General features: G+C 36.9%; 1 protein-coding gene across 1 annotated transcript; it reads right to left on the bottom strand.

The window, feature by feature from the left end:
- Positions 1-10,688: 10,688 nt before the first annotated feature.
- Positions 10,689-13,224, bottom strand: LOC306872338 (heart- and neural crest derivatives-expressed protein 2). Its single transcript, XM_079420844.1, has 2 exons — positions 12,191-13,224; positions 10,689-11,906 (listed from the first exon to the last, which is right to left on the bottom strand). The coding sequence occupies exons 1-2, from the start codon at positions 12,716-12,718 to the stop codon at positions 11,808-11,810; spliced, it is 627 nt and encodes a 208-aa protein (XP_079276970.1). The 5' UTR covers positions 12,719-13,224; the 3' UTR covers positions 10,689-11,807.
- Between the last annotated feature and the right edge of the window lie 627 nt (positions 13,225-13,851).

The raw sequence follows: 13,851 nt of genomic DNA, 5'->3' as shown, positions 1-13,851 counted from the left end.
TAATATTTCACTATCACAAAATCTTAGTCTTAGAAAATTACACGTTATTCTTTTTCATTATTATTAGGCTACCTGATATTTGTGGATACTGAAAGGCAGAGAATATTAACAGAATATGACAATAATATTGTTTTTAATTGTTGTTTTCTTTTCTTTTTTTGCCGTATGTGTGTGTGTACAGGTTTGGTTTACGAGGACGCAAACATATAGTTAGCTTATATTTCCATCTTTTATTATTGTTATTATTATTCTAAAAATATTATATTGTAATTATTAATTTCACGCGGTATTTTTACGCTACCGAATATTTTCATAGCATGTCTGGAACAGTGGCGATATGAATGTGAGGGTAACGTTATGTTGTTTTGTCTATTTAAATTGTACGAATTGTACTTATGGATGGTCCAAAGATCAAGTTAATTTACGAATGTGTTTTGTTGCCACTACTAATGACGCTTATGAGAAAGTCGCTGTAGCCAGCCCAGTATTTAGCCTCGTTTCTTTTCAATGGACTTGTATATAACACGCAATGACCACAAGCTGGCGCGCTTACCCTATGTACTTATTCTATTTGATCTTCTATATATGAACAGCTATGGATATTGTACAATTTATTTTGCACAGATTGTAATCAGTGGTTTAGAAATATTTATGGGCCTGTTATGGATAGACACAAGTATGATCTGTTATTTATTTATTATTCATTCATTCATTCATTCATTCTACATGTAGCATGTTTTACTACTGGAGACTGTTTAATAAAAACAAGATTTTTTTCTTTTCTTTCATAAATACAGACATGTCTGGTTACACCATGTGCACTGTTTTCAACATTATACTTTGAGACAGCTATTGAGATGAGCTGCGACAGCAAAAGCTATTAGGAGATTCATTCAGTTTCGTTTACATGGCCGCATGGATATGGATAATTGTATGTTTAGTAATCCTTCTCCATTAAAGTGTTAAAAAAGTAATAATTTTCTGGTGAGCAGAAAGTTATTTTTGACCTCATTGATCGTTGTGGAAAGAAAATTTACGGCGCTGTTCACTGCTAGTGATTGTGAACAGTGACAGCTTCAGTAGTGGCTATACGACAGCTCTTATCACCCGAGGTTTGTGCTCTAATCGCGCTGAGATCAGTGTCATAACAGCAATCCCTTTTAAAGCTCCAGCTGAATCACTGAGACTGAAACCGCAGGTTTGTGCAGGCTATGCCAACGATGTATGTTGAGTGTCTTTTCTTTTTCTTTTTCCCCTTTATAGTTTGGCTGTCCACTACTATCGTTCTTGAATTCAACATTTTATTTATTTACCAATTACACAAACTACGGCTTGCGTATTGCTGCACCAGCAGCCTATCATCCAGGTTTCCTAAAACAATACTTAGGCTAGTCGTCTTCATAAAATTCTTATGATCGAATAGTAGGCAATACATTTTCTCAAAAGTATCGACAACCCAATCAGATAAACTAGTAAATCGTATGCGAATCAAAGAGAGTCATGCAGGGCAATAATATGTATATGACATCTTTCAATTGCAATTCAAAGTGGTTGACATTGTCAATAGATGCACATTGTGAATAGATGCACATCAACGGGACAGCATTAAATAAATAAATAAATACAACCCGCGAAATTACACCGAAACTTAATAGGTTTGGAGTAACTTCTATATAAGGATGAAGATATTTTATTTACGTTTATTTTATTATTGGTTTAATGTAGGCTATGTATGTGATGTTATTTAACCTATGATTCTGAATTATATTAGGCTAAATACGTTCATAAAATAACAAACAGAATAATAAATAAATAATAAAGAACACTGCTTTGCCCGGTTAAATCACATTCAGTTTTATGGCTCCAGTGACCCTGCAGGAGGCTTGCAACTACAAATCTGAGAACAGATCAAATTAAATCCGATGAATGGAGGAATGATGAGCAGGCTATGTAAAAGTAATAGGTTGTTCTGCACAAAACAATCACATGAACATTTAAGTTGAATCAAAAAAAAAAAAAAAAAAGTTAAAGATGACATTTCAACCATGTCATGATCAAACAGCGATTCATGTAGCACTATTCGCCCGATTACCTTATTTTAGTACAACCCAAGTAGCCTATTACAAAGGCTATCATGACTTCACGACATTTCCTGACATTTATTCGATCAGATTTAGTCAGTATTATCACATAAGCTTTGAATTGGACCCTTCGTCAGAAAATATTTCAACTGTTGTTGCACTGTCCTAAAATTGTGGCAGCTACACAGACCACCCTTTCCAGCATCATGGAATCAAAGTGTTGCGTTTTCCTTTGACCATGATCAAAACCATTCTGCTGCAAGCAATGAAAGCAGTGGGGTGTGGTGTAACACAGTGGCCTGGCCACCCGTGAGAAGTACCAGCAGACCTGTGGACTTGTGTGCCCAATAAACATGGGGCCACTCAGTCCCAAATCAATCTGCCACCCACTTCCTATATAAATCAATAAGCGTGCATGAGTGGGAAAAGCAATGATGGCAAATAATTTAGTTGCACTTTATAGTGGGTTTCGGTGCACTTTTGTTTTTCAGTATTATTACATCTCATTCACCGATGACAAAAAAAAAAGTTCTTGAGCAAATTGTAAGAAACATTCAAATGTTTAACATTCTGTTTTGACTTCTATAATGAGGTCTGCAGGTTTGGATCAAGCTCGTAACAGACACAATTAATAAGTAGCTAAATAAATCATTAAAATAAAAAAGCGTATTTGACCCCAGATTATTTTCGATACATTATTTGTTGGCGGAGAAGTTATTTCCCCCCTTAGCCTAGCCTACATGTTTTCTTTGTTTATTTAAATATATAGTCCATTTACAGACATTCTCTGTAAAAATAAAAAAAATAAAAAATGATATATTGTTCATTGACGAGCATTAACAGGATCACCTGATCATAAGTATTTTATTATTTTTCACCTCCTTTTCATTTGCACGCAAATAAATAATAAGTCTGGAAGACGCTGATTTGGTGTCCCGTATACCCACTCAGTTTTAATATGAGCAAATAACGTCATTTTATTCTTTCTTTCTTTCTTTAAATGCCAATGCGGGCTGTTTCGCAAAGCACTATCAAGCAGGGCCAGTTCTAAGTGATCTGGCGATGTCCATCGCAAGTAGATCTGCAGTCACCTGTAGGACAAAAGCAAAATTGCACTTAAACTTAATATCGCAATCAGAATAAGATTTGATGTTTGTTTAAACAAACAAGGATTTATTTATTTATTTATTTTTGTGACAGAAGAAGCGTCCAGTGCACAAAACAGCAGGACACAGACAGTAAAATATAAAATACGATAAGCAAATAAAGAAACATAACACAGCAGAGAAATTAGGTAGGCTACACAATATACAAAATATAGGCAAATGATATATGTAATTGTTGCAATCCAGCCGCTACATCGTGACTTTAACATACAGTTTTCATTTTGCCAGTGATCACAGTAGGCTAATGATAACCACAACAATTAACAGATGATAAATAAAACAAAATAATAAATAAGTAAATAATAAAAAACACACAATAAGGATTGTGATTGTTGATTGTTGTAGAACGAATTCAATTCAGAGGGAGCTTGTAAGGGGGAAATGGTCTAATGAGCTTTGGAGGCTGATGAATAGGGGATTGGCTAATGTCCCAAAAGCGCAGCTTCCCGAAATGAACTCCTCATTACTGGCAACAAGGTGAATGTCGTCCTCAATATCCTTATCATTATCAGGTTCAGTCACTGGGCCTCTGTCTCCATGTCTCCGCTGACCCCTGAAGCTTGCACCCCGAATCGCACAAGTAAGAAAGTCTGTTAAAACAAATAGCCAAGCCTAGATCGCTCTGCACAAAATCAGTTATTTATTTTAGTCGATATTTAGGTTCAGTATTTAAAGGAATAAACATTTTTCTTCCATGAAATTTGTTCAATTCACGCAAAAGCTTAAGCACAAAGAAGTCAGAAAAAGTTCACATCATTCAGTTGGGCTATAAAGCATTCTCGATGTTAATCCCAATTTTCTAGGGTATAAATACTTTATTAAGAACTCGTTTTTATAAAAGCTGGAGTTTTGTCCCTTTTACCCCCAATAAGGTGAATTTTAAAAACAGTGACGTGTTCATCAGGCTACTATAAAAATAGAGAGGCCTTAACTTTTTAGGCCTCTGTCTTCTCAGCATAGCCATTAATCATTCGCCAGTCATATGTCATAGTCGGGACATCTTATGTTTAGATCTGTGATGGCTACTAAGCGGGACAACGTTTGAATGTGAATGGGAACACAGACTAAAAACGCATATCCAATATGATCATGCCGGGAAGTCTCTGTGGATTATAGAGGGCACCCCCGATGAGACACGTTAAGACGTAAGACAGAATAACAGAGAAAAATAAATGTGATAGTAAATATACAGAGAAAGAAGGGTAGCTCAGAGCAGGAGAGCAGATAGCTGTCATCGCTGTGGTTTAACACAGTCAGCCACAGACTGCTCCAGAAACTCTCCATTACTGCCCATGATGGATGGGAGAGGAATCTATCCCCGGATATACTGGCCTGAGGGGCCCCTGAGTGACAGGAGAACCTGGGGTTGCCATGGTATCGTTGTTTCCATGGTTACACCCTAGTCTGCTCTTCATTATTGATTCATCTGTCCTTCCTCTGCCACTTCGAAAAGTCGCACGTTTCAGTTGGGCACCGGCACCGGCACTGTGCTCTCAACTCATACTTCACTGTACCAGCCACAAGTAGTGACTGGACGTTTGTATTTTACCACATGCCACATGAGGTTATTTTTACAGTCTGTTGTTGCACATTCAAGGTCTGTGGTGTGCACAGTAACAGATGGTTTCATGATTGGAAAACTGACCGGCCATATGTGTATTGCAGATACATAAAGTCGTCTGAGAATTGGTTCATCGCTGTTAATGCTAGAATGTTAGTTTTAGCTCTTGAATGAATTTTCAGACTCCGCAAAGACTGAGGACTAATTTCTGTACTTAGTTGTATCACACTTTTGTGATGAAGTTAGTAAAGGAAAATCCATTCATTAATAATTTAATATCCTTTCATTTCATTAGGGCTATACATGGCGATGAATATCATGCATATCAATATTTGAATACAATTGAATACATTTCGCACATCCTAATATGTAAATGTAACACAGCAACAATGTTGTGCTTGCATTTTGCACAGTGTACACTGAATTTAATATAAAGGCACGTGACACGCAGTTTAATTCATTTTATTTGTAAATTTTAAAAAAGTCCAACATCGCTGCATTTATGGAGTTTCTTTGAAAGTCGCTTTACTAGGCTATCGTCTCCTGTGATAGTCAGATGGTTAGAACCACAAGAGTATCAGAGGGAGCTTAAGATACCTCTATAGACCATCAGCCAGCATCGTAATGACAGCTTGAGCCCTCTGGGCAATAATGTAGGTGTCTTCTGACTGGCGTCTACCTGAATTTTTTCCTTTGTTCTCGACTTTGGATTTCGATTTTCTAAATGGCTATATCTTGTAGCCTACTGAAAAAAAAGACGCTTCCGTCTGTTGTTACCAAAAGCAACATTTGCTGAGACTGCATCCTCTTTATCCGTAAAATGTACCTTGAATTAAATATAGCATATGGTAGGCTATTATTAGCTATAATAAAAACACAAGTTGCATGAGTGCATCGATTTAATCTAAACGTCAACGGGCCACGTGTTTTAAATGAACGATCGGTTTTAACAAAGCGAAAAAATGCCAAGTTCAAGGTCATATTTTTTGCTTCATTCACATTTTTTTTTGCCTACAGCCCAATTAAATCACAATCGCCTCGTAAAAAAAATTCACCATTTATTTTCAGCACTAATTTTCATTTATTTAATTTTTTTTTTTTATTATCTTATAGTTTGACTTGCATCTTCACGAAATAGCCTAATCCTACGAGCAGTGAAGTTATAAGATTGAGTAGGCTATTAAGCGAGGACAGTCTATTCCAGCTATTAGCCTATATGGTCCAAATAGACTTGTATTCGATTTGTTTAATTGATAAGTTTAAAAGGTTAACACTGTGAATAATTTGTGTCTGTGATGAACGAAGTCTGTTTATTATTCACTGAAGATGTATTGCACCATCACTCCTATGGGTTCCATTTAAATGAAAGGGATAAAAAAAGATCGTATTTGGTGAGGGTCAGGCAATGTCAATCCTGGACGCTTAGTTGAAAAAACATTACTATTAGGCTTAATAGATGGTAATATGAGGCCTACCGTTAATGATTTGATCGCCATCTCCTCACACAACCAACAGTGAACATGGATAAGATGAACATATAAAATCTTCACCTTCGGGCGCTATATGAAATTCACAATCACGATGTCCATAAGCTGCAAATGCACCTTTAAAAGTGTGATTAGTCTACCTTATCCCTGTTATTTTATATTATAGGCCTACTCAAATAATCGCATATGCAGTTAGGCTACATCTTCACAACAATAATACGTTAAATTACCTAAGTAGCATGTTATTTATTACAATTACACTCATAGCGACTTTGTGTGTCTATAATGCAAATTGTGACCCTTTGACATTCAGCATTTCTACCGGGCGCTATTCCGTTGTTATTGGCCGCACGTTCCCGAAAAACTGCACCCAAATTTATTTGAATATTTCAGGCTTGCTCAATTTTAACATTTTAAAAAGGGCACGTAGCCTATTAGCCTTTTTCGTCGCCTTTTAAGCTATCTACTCAAAGCGCTCAGTTCAGTTATTTTTGACAAGTCGGTTTTTAAAAATGCAGCCGTTTTCATGTGACCCCCCCCCCCCCCCCCCCCCCCATCTGGATTTATGCTCTCGTTTAAAGGTTTTAAATGTTTATCACCGACAAAACAGAGCAGTCGGCTCATGCTCGCAGGGATGAATGGAGTGTTAGAGGACTCGCTTGAAATGACCACTTGGGAGGTCTTCTTCTCTTCTCACAGGCTCAATATGTGACGGGTTTTATGCAGTATAAGCTTTTTCAGAAATGTCTGTGAAGGAGTCTTGTGTTGAGTCGTGAGGCCAGCTGTTCAGCACACGTAAATTAATTCGCTTGGAATTTTTTTTTTTTTTTAGCTAATTTTTTTTATTTTTATTAGCCTGCATGTAGCCAAGCCTAGCTATATGTAACACTATATTTATACGTTTTGTTGCGTAAGATATTCTGGTGTCAAAATATAACATTCACAATCAAATTACATTTTTTTTATTTTATTTTACAAACAGAATTAGTTTTTTGTGCAAATAATCTAATACAACATAAAAATATGCCAAATGCCAAGAGTAGACTACTTTTTTTTTTTTTGGAGTAGTTCGTAAATGTTGCTACAGTAGCTACAAATAAACGATTTTCTAATCATTTTCAGAACGTCGTGCACCACAATACAAATAGTACAAGTAGTAGACTACAATTCAAAACAGAAACGACAAAAGCAGCATAACAATGATAATTATTTCAAAAGACTGATTTTTAGATATTACCACGACTTTGATAGAAGAGATGAAGAATGCAAGCTCTTAGTAGCTTTTCAGAAGGCTAGTTTTGTGCCAGTTGTTATAAGCCATCAAATCACTTTCCAGGAGGTAAAACCAGTTTACCGTAGTACACGTTAGTGATCCTGCCACTAGCTTGTCATGCAGATGTATAGCCATCTCTTCTCGCATAACCTGATGGAGCGAAGCGCCTTTATTCCCTCAAAACTCATTCAGCTCATTCTTTCCGCGTTACCGTTGTTTAAGAAGTCTGGGCGCAAGAGTGACTGAAGAACTTTTGGAGGACGGTTTGGAAGAAGAGGGAGTTGTTTCTGTGAGAAACTCAATCTCGCATACAGTAGCGGCCTCCATCTGGGAACTGTCACAACTGACAGCACCACGGGCACTGGCCTGATCCTCCGCGCAACATTCAGCAAAACACAATACACTCTCTCAGAATGCCACATTGTCTGGTTGTTTAATTATTAGGAAATCCGCTGGTAATTTATAACCTCATACAGTGGCGCCGCAGTATTTGAGAAGTGTAGCATATCGATTTTTCTGTCCTGTCAATGATAAACGGGAAACGTTTTTGGGTCAGTGACTATAGAATCCGTTCATCTACAATGAAGGCGATTTCTTGTGTATAGAACCTCAGGATAATAGTTAAATAATGACTTTATCTACATATATAAACAATATAAATATAGGCTATATAATAATAATAAAATATAAATTAAGATTACAAAAAGTTAAGATCAAAAAGTGACGTGCAAATCTTAAATTTATGAACAGTAACTTCATTTTTTTTTTGTATAGCTTATTTTATTCGAAATCACTTGGAATATAGCCTATTTACGCTTTAATTAATCTTCTTGTTTAAAATAGGCTGTTTAATTCTCCATTTGAGTCAATATCAGATTTATTTTGTTGCAAAACTTAGGCAAGATCAAAACGGCTGCAAATGTCGGCGAAACGCACCCAAAATCATTTAACATAACCTAAATTAAGTTAGATTGTTATCTATTATATTGTGACACAATGAGGAACACATTTATGTTGGACAAAATGTAAAAAAAATAATTTAGCATCTAATTACACTGAGGTGATCCAGATCTAGCTATATTAATATAGCCTAGCATTAGCGTACGGAAAATCATATCAAGTGCTGTAGAACTTTACGAACTTTAAGAACACACGACATTGCTTAAAAAGGCCTGCGTATCTGTTCTGAATTTAAAATGAGATAAAGACTGCGACTTTCAGGTCGTTTTTTTTTTTTGTGCACGATTGTTTTTAATCTAAATGTTTTATCTGAGATCGTGCCACGGCTATACAACAGAATTTTCTCGAAGCTTAAATTGTTATGGCTATATATAAGTGATTTCTGCTGAAAGGTTTTGATGCTTGGATTTAGGTCGAGGTAGGTTCACAGGCCTTATACGTGATTACGTTTACCATATAGGCACAGGATGGCTCTGTTCTGACGTCAACATGTCTACTAAACCACTGCTGCAGACAGAAAAAATGGAGGAGGGTCTTATGAGCTAATGGTTTACAGATGTCTGTAATACCAAGAAAAAGATGCTGTTTGGTTCATGCTTTAAAATATAATATGACCCTGTAAGTTCAAGAACATTAAGATCGAGTTTTGGACAATTACACCAAAGAGAGTGAATTTGTTATTATGCTGGGAAGTGGCTTGTGCCATTGGCGAGGCAAGTTGATATAAGGAAGACTAGATATACTATCTTTTTTTGTGTGTGTCAGGATTAGTAAGAAGTAAGGATATTAAATCATATAAGACATGAGTTGATGGGAAGTGAGAGATAATTGTATTCCTGGATTAGACGACTTCGTTTGCTGTAGTGCCAGAGGAAATAAGGGCTCTTTACTACTTTGGGCCTTCAGGAATCATGGTGTCCAATGTAAGATATGTGTTCTCTTCCATTTGGAGAGTCATACCTGTTACAGCAGCGGCAGCAGGTCACAATGAGGTCACAGTAGCCTATTATCTGTATTCTTAATCAAGGGAGTACAGACGGTTAATTTTATCTGAGACGCCATCTTGACACTCTCAACAAACTATCTACAATTATTAGCGCATAGGACCCCTGGAATACAATGTAACGTAAGCGGTAATTTAATGCAACTGGATGGGTCTTAAATTGTCTTTGTGTCGTCCTATCTAAGCAGATTTACTCTGGCAGAGATGTCAGTTTAATTGCATGCCTTAAGAACCTTAGACGAAAACTATGATTCCTGCTCCGAAAGAAAAGCACTTAGCAAGTAGCACGTTAGCCCACAAAAATTGACCAAAAAGCTAATAAAAGTCAAGAAATATGTTAGAAAAAGAAAAGGACTGGTCTTTCTAAATATGCATCAAATGCATCATTTTAAAAATCGTAAAACATGAAGAATCTATAACGTATTATTCCATAATTCCATTATATTATTATTATTCCATAATTCCAGCGGATACTACTGATTCTGTTGTCACGGCCATTGCCAGAATTCGGTTCTATGAATTGTGGTGCTAGCCCCCCTCCACACCAGTGGGGAGTTTCAGCTGCACATTTTGATCGGCACTTTATTAATCATTTGGCCTTGGTCGCTCCAGCAAAGTCTGGCCCTCCTCCGTATTTTGTTGTTAACGTCATTTGGGCATTTTCCACAGGCTCCAGTGAGTCTACTCATTCATTTATTTTAGCAGTTATGGAATTAAACGTCTTGCAGTTTTCCCCCTTTATAGCGATTAAACAGCGTATAATTGTATTTTGTACGCAATTTCAATGTTAGAATCGTGTTTATTTAAAAAATACTGTCAAGGATACCCTAATTAACATTACACGAATAGCCTTCTTCAAGATTTAGATGTTATTCTGGATTTTTCCTCAATCAGTAATATAGGCTACTATTGTGATATTTTTTTCAGTATTAGCCTATATGAGCATTGTATAAAATACCCTATACAGGCATGGAAGCAAATCATAATTTTAATTAATTTAATTAGCCTATGATTTTATCTTTTTTGGCACCTGCTGCAGAAACCACCTGTTCAACAATGTTCAATCAAAGCTGTAATTCATTAATGTGCAAACTTCGTTGTGCACAATGATAAATGCATTTCAAATTAAGATTTTTTTTTTTTTTTTTTTTTTTTTGACATATAATTATATTTACCGGTTATTTATTTTTTAATTGTAGTTACTTCAAAATATAGACAACGTCAAAGCACCCTGAATGGTATGCCTGCTTGTAAACCTGTACGCAAGGCCGATAGCTACTGCTAGCATTAACAGTTCATTTGTAATTAATTGTAACTATTTTTTAGTAGTCTATTTAGTGTTGCAAGCATGACAAACTGTTCACAACAGCCACGTTGCTGACCCTTACGGCAGTTTTGTCAATTGTAAACATTTGTCTTCCAAACTTTAGATGACTTTTTTAAAAGCCAATATGCCTCAAAGCAGGACACAGTTTGGGCTGTTTGAATCATTCTGTTTGTGCTCGAGGAGCTGCTGGGTATGCATCGCGTGAGTGCTGTTTGATTTGACTGTCAAGTCTATGTAAGTATAATTGAAAATATATTCAACAGTCTCTCTAGTCCCTGAAACGTATCATTAATTTCTATATTGTAGTCTATGTTCTGCTTACGAACAGCTCTTATCTTCTGTGAAGAATTATTTAGTGTGCAATTTACCAAGTAGCATCTTTGTTAAATTACATTTCAATACAACAAAAGGTTTAAGGTTGTTAAAAACACAGTGGTTTATTGAATTAATTACATTGTTTACATCTCCAATATTATTTAAATTTTGTGTCTCTGGACGGAAGTGCACTGGGTGGACTCGACAGTTGTTTCAGACACCAGCATTGTACGACCACAAAATAACATTATAACACTTCATGACATTTTCAAATAAAACATTTACTATATCATAACATCGACTAACCTTCCTCAATTAAAGAAGAGAGAGACAGAGATAGATATTGAAAGTGATAGAGAGACAGAATGAGAGAGAACTTCACGTGTACTCCTTAGTGGCAGATATCTCAGTTTGATTCACAATAGGACAAGAAAACAAACAATGATAAACCAATATCAGACAGCAACACACAATCTCTTACCAAGAGAGTATCCTCCTTCTAAAATGGAATGGTTTTTCCTCAAAGATCCACTATCCGTAGCGGGAAATTGCACATAAATATTCCATTAAATAAAGTGAGAGAACAACTAAAAATGAGTTCAGAGGGCCTCATTTCGTGTCTTTTGCATTAGTCTCATTGTTTCAGTTCCAATGCCCACACATGCTGCGGCCAACCAGTTCTCCCTTTAGTTTTCTTGTCATTGCTGCTCCCTGAATTTTTCAAAACGTCGTTCTGGAGGAAAAAAAAAAAAAAAAAACACAAAGGAGATTATTTGTATAGCTATTACACATTACCAAATTTATCAACGTACTGGTCACGGTAAAGACAGCAAATGTAATAGATAATCTTAAAGATACAGGCACAGCAGCGTTCACTAAACAAAGTTTTCCACAGAATACTTTTAAGCTTTTATATTAAAGTCAAAGCAAGTTTCCATTAGGTTATATGTAAGTCTAATATATGACAATACTTTTTTGACGTTTCTGAAGATCTATTCATTTTATTTAAGACCTTACCATTTCTTTCTTTCGCCTTTCTTCTTTGGCGTCTGTCTTTTTGAATTCCGCTTTGAAGGCCTCTGCTTCCCCGTTCTGTTCGTCTTTGTCCAGAATGTCCATAAGGTAAGCAATGTAACTGGTAGCCAAACGAAGGGTTTTGATTTTGGACAGCTTCGTATCCGCGGGCACGTTGGGAATGCATTCCCTGAGTTCTGCAAAGGCGCTGTTGATGCTCTGAGTCCTGCGCCTCTCCTTTCGGTTTGCCGTGGGTCTACGTTTCACTGGTCGGGGTTCCATTCCAACGGCGCCGGCCCCCGGTACTCCTCCGTAGTGCGAGTGGTCGAGCCCGGGGGCTCCCGCCGAGTATTCGGGGCTGTAGGAGGGTGCCATACTGTAGTCTGGAGGAGACATCTCCGGATGGCTGATAAGCCACCCATGAAAATAGGGGGGTTCTTCATGACAGCGACTGGCAGCAGCTGCGGCAGCGAAGGAATAGCCGTCATGATGCATCACTGGGTGGTGGGGAAACCCTCCAACTAAACTCATGGCGACAGACTTGTGTACCCTAAGGCGAACCACAGACGGAGTACGCTTTGGCTCTCAGATTGTGCGTACTTTGACTTGACGATTTACACACTGGTTGTCTCCCCATAAAAAAAGTATTGATTTGTTGCTTTCTAGCAGAAAGTAAAAATGCCGTCCTGCTTATTTGTCCATAACAAAGACACCGCTGAATTTCTAGCAGATCATTAACAGACGAACAAAACAGGCTTCAGCTGTAACTGCACTCGAGTTATTAGTGAAAAATCATTTACTTACACTTATATTCTCCACTGCAAATATCCATCATGAGAAAGTCCCATTGCTAATAGTTATTAATGTTCTAGCGGTGTTCAGAGCCTTTTTCTGAATTTCAAACCCGTTATGGAATCAATGTGGTGGAGCGTTGGATGGAAAAATTTCCAACCCCAGTCGATGTTGTGCACGCAAATCGCAGCCTGATTCACTCTGTGGAAGCAGGCGAATTCCGCCGTTTGATCTCCATGTCAGCTACATCTTTTGAGCTGCTTGGGTTCATATATGTCGTCAAAACTGTTCTCAGCCAATAACGTTTTAGAGGAGGAGGGACATGAACTGCATCTTTAGGGTGTTTACGCTTCCAAACTGCACGAACCATTGCAAATATAGCCCACTTATAGCCTATGTATATACAACATGTATAAAATAAATGTGAAATACATGCAAAAGGGACTGGTAACGTATGCTGCCATTCCATGTTTATTTGATATTTTGTGCGTGTATGTATGTGTGTGTGTGTGTGTGTGCGTGTGCGTACTTGCGTGTGTGTGTGCCTATGGCATTTATATATTTTTTATTCATTTTAAATGTATACGTGTGTGCCACAATACATTCAGTCTTTCGTACATTTAATTTAAAGCCTGTAATGCAGCAATGAAACTGGCTAAATAAAATTACTTTTTCCTTTTCAGATAAGCTGAGAGTATAAACATTGGTATAAGATACCTTTTTAACAAACCAAATAGAGATGGGTCGTATTCAATTTCAAACTAGAAATCTGGATGAGATTGATTTCATTTTTTATTTTATTTTTTATGTGATTATTATTTTTAAGGCTATCACTGCTTCTTGAGCGGGGAAAACAAAACAAAGAATAGCAA

This window comes from Barbus barbus (genome assembly GCF_936440315.1).
Source record: "Barbus barbus genome assembly, chromosome: 7".
Classification (NCBI taxonomy): domain Eukaryota; kingdom Metazoa; phylum Chordata; class Actinopteri; order Cypriniformes; family Cyprinidae; genus Barbus; species Barbus barbus.
This window is presented reverse-complemented; position numbering and strand designations above follow the sequence as displayed.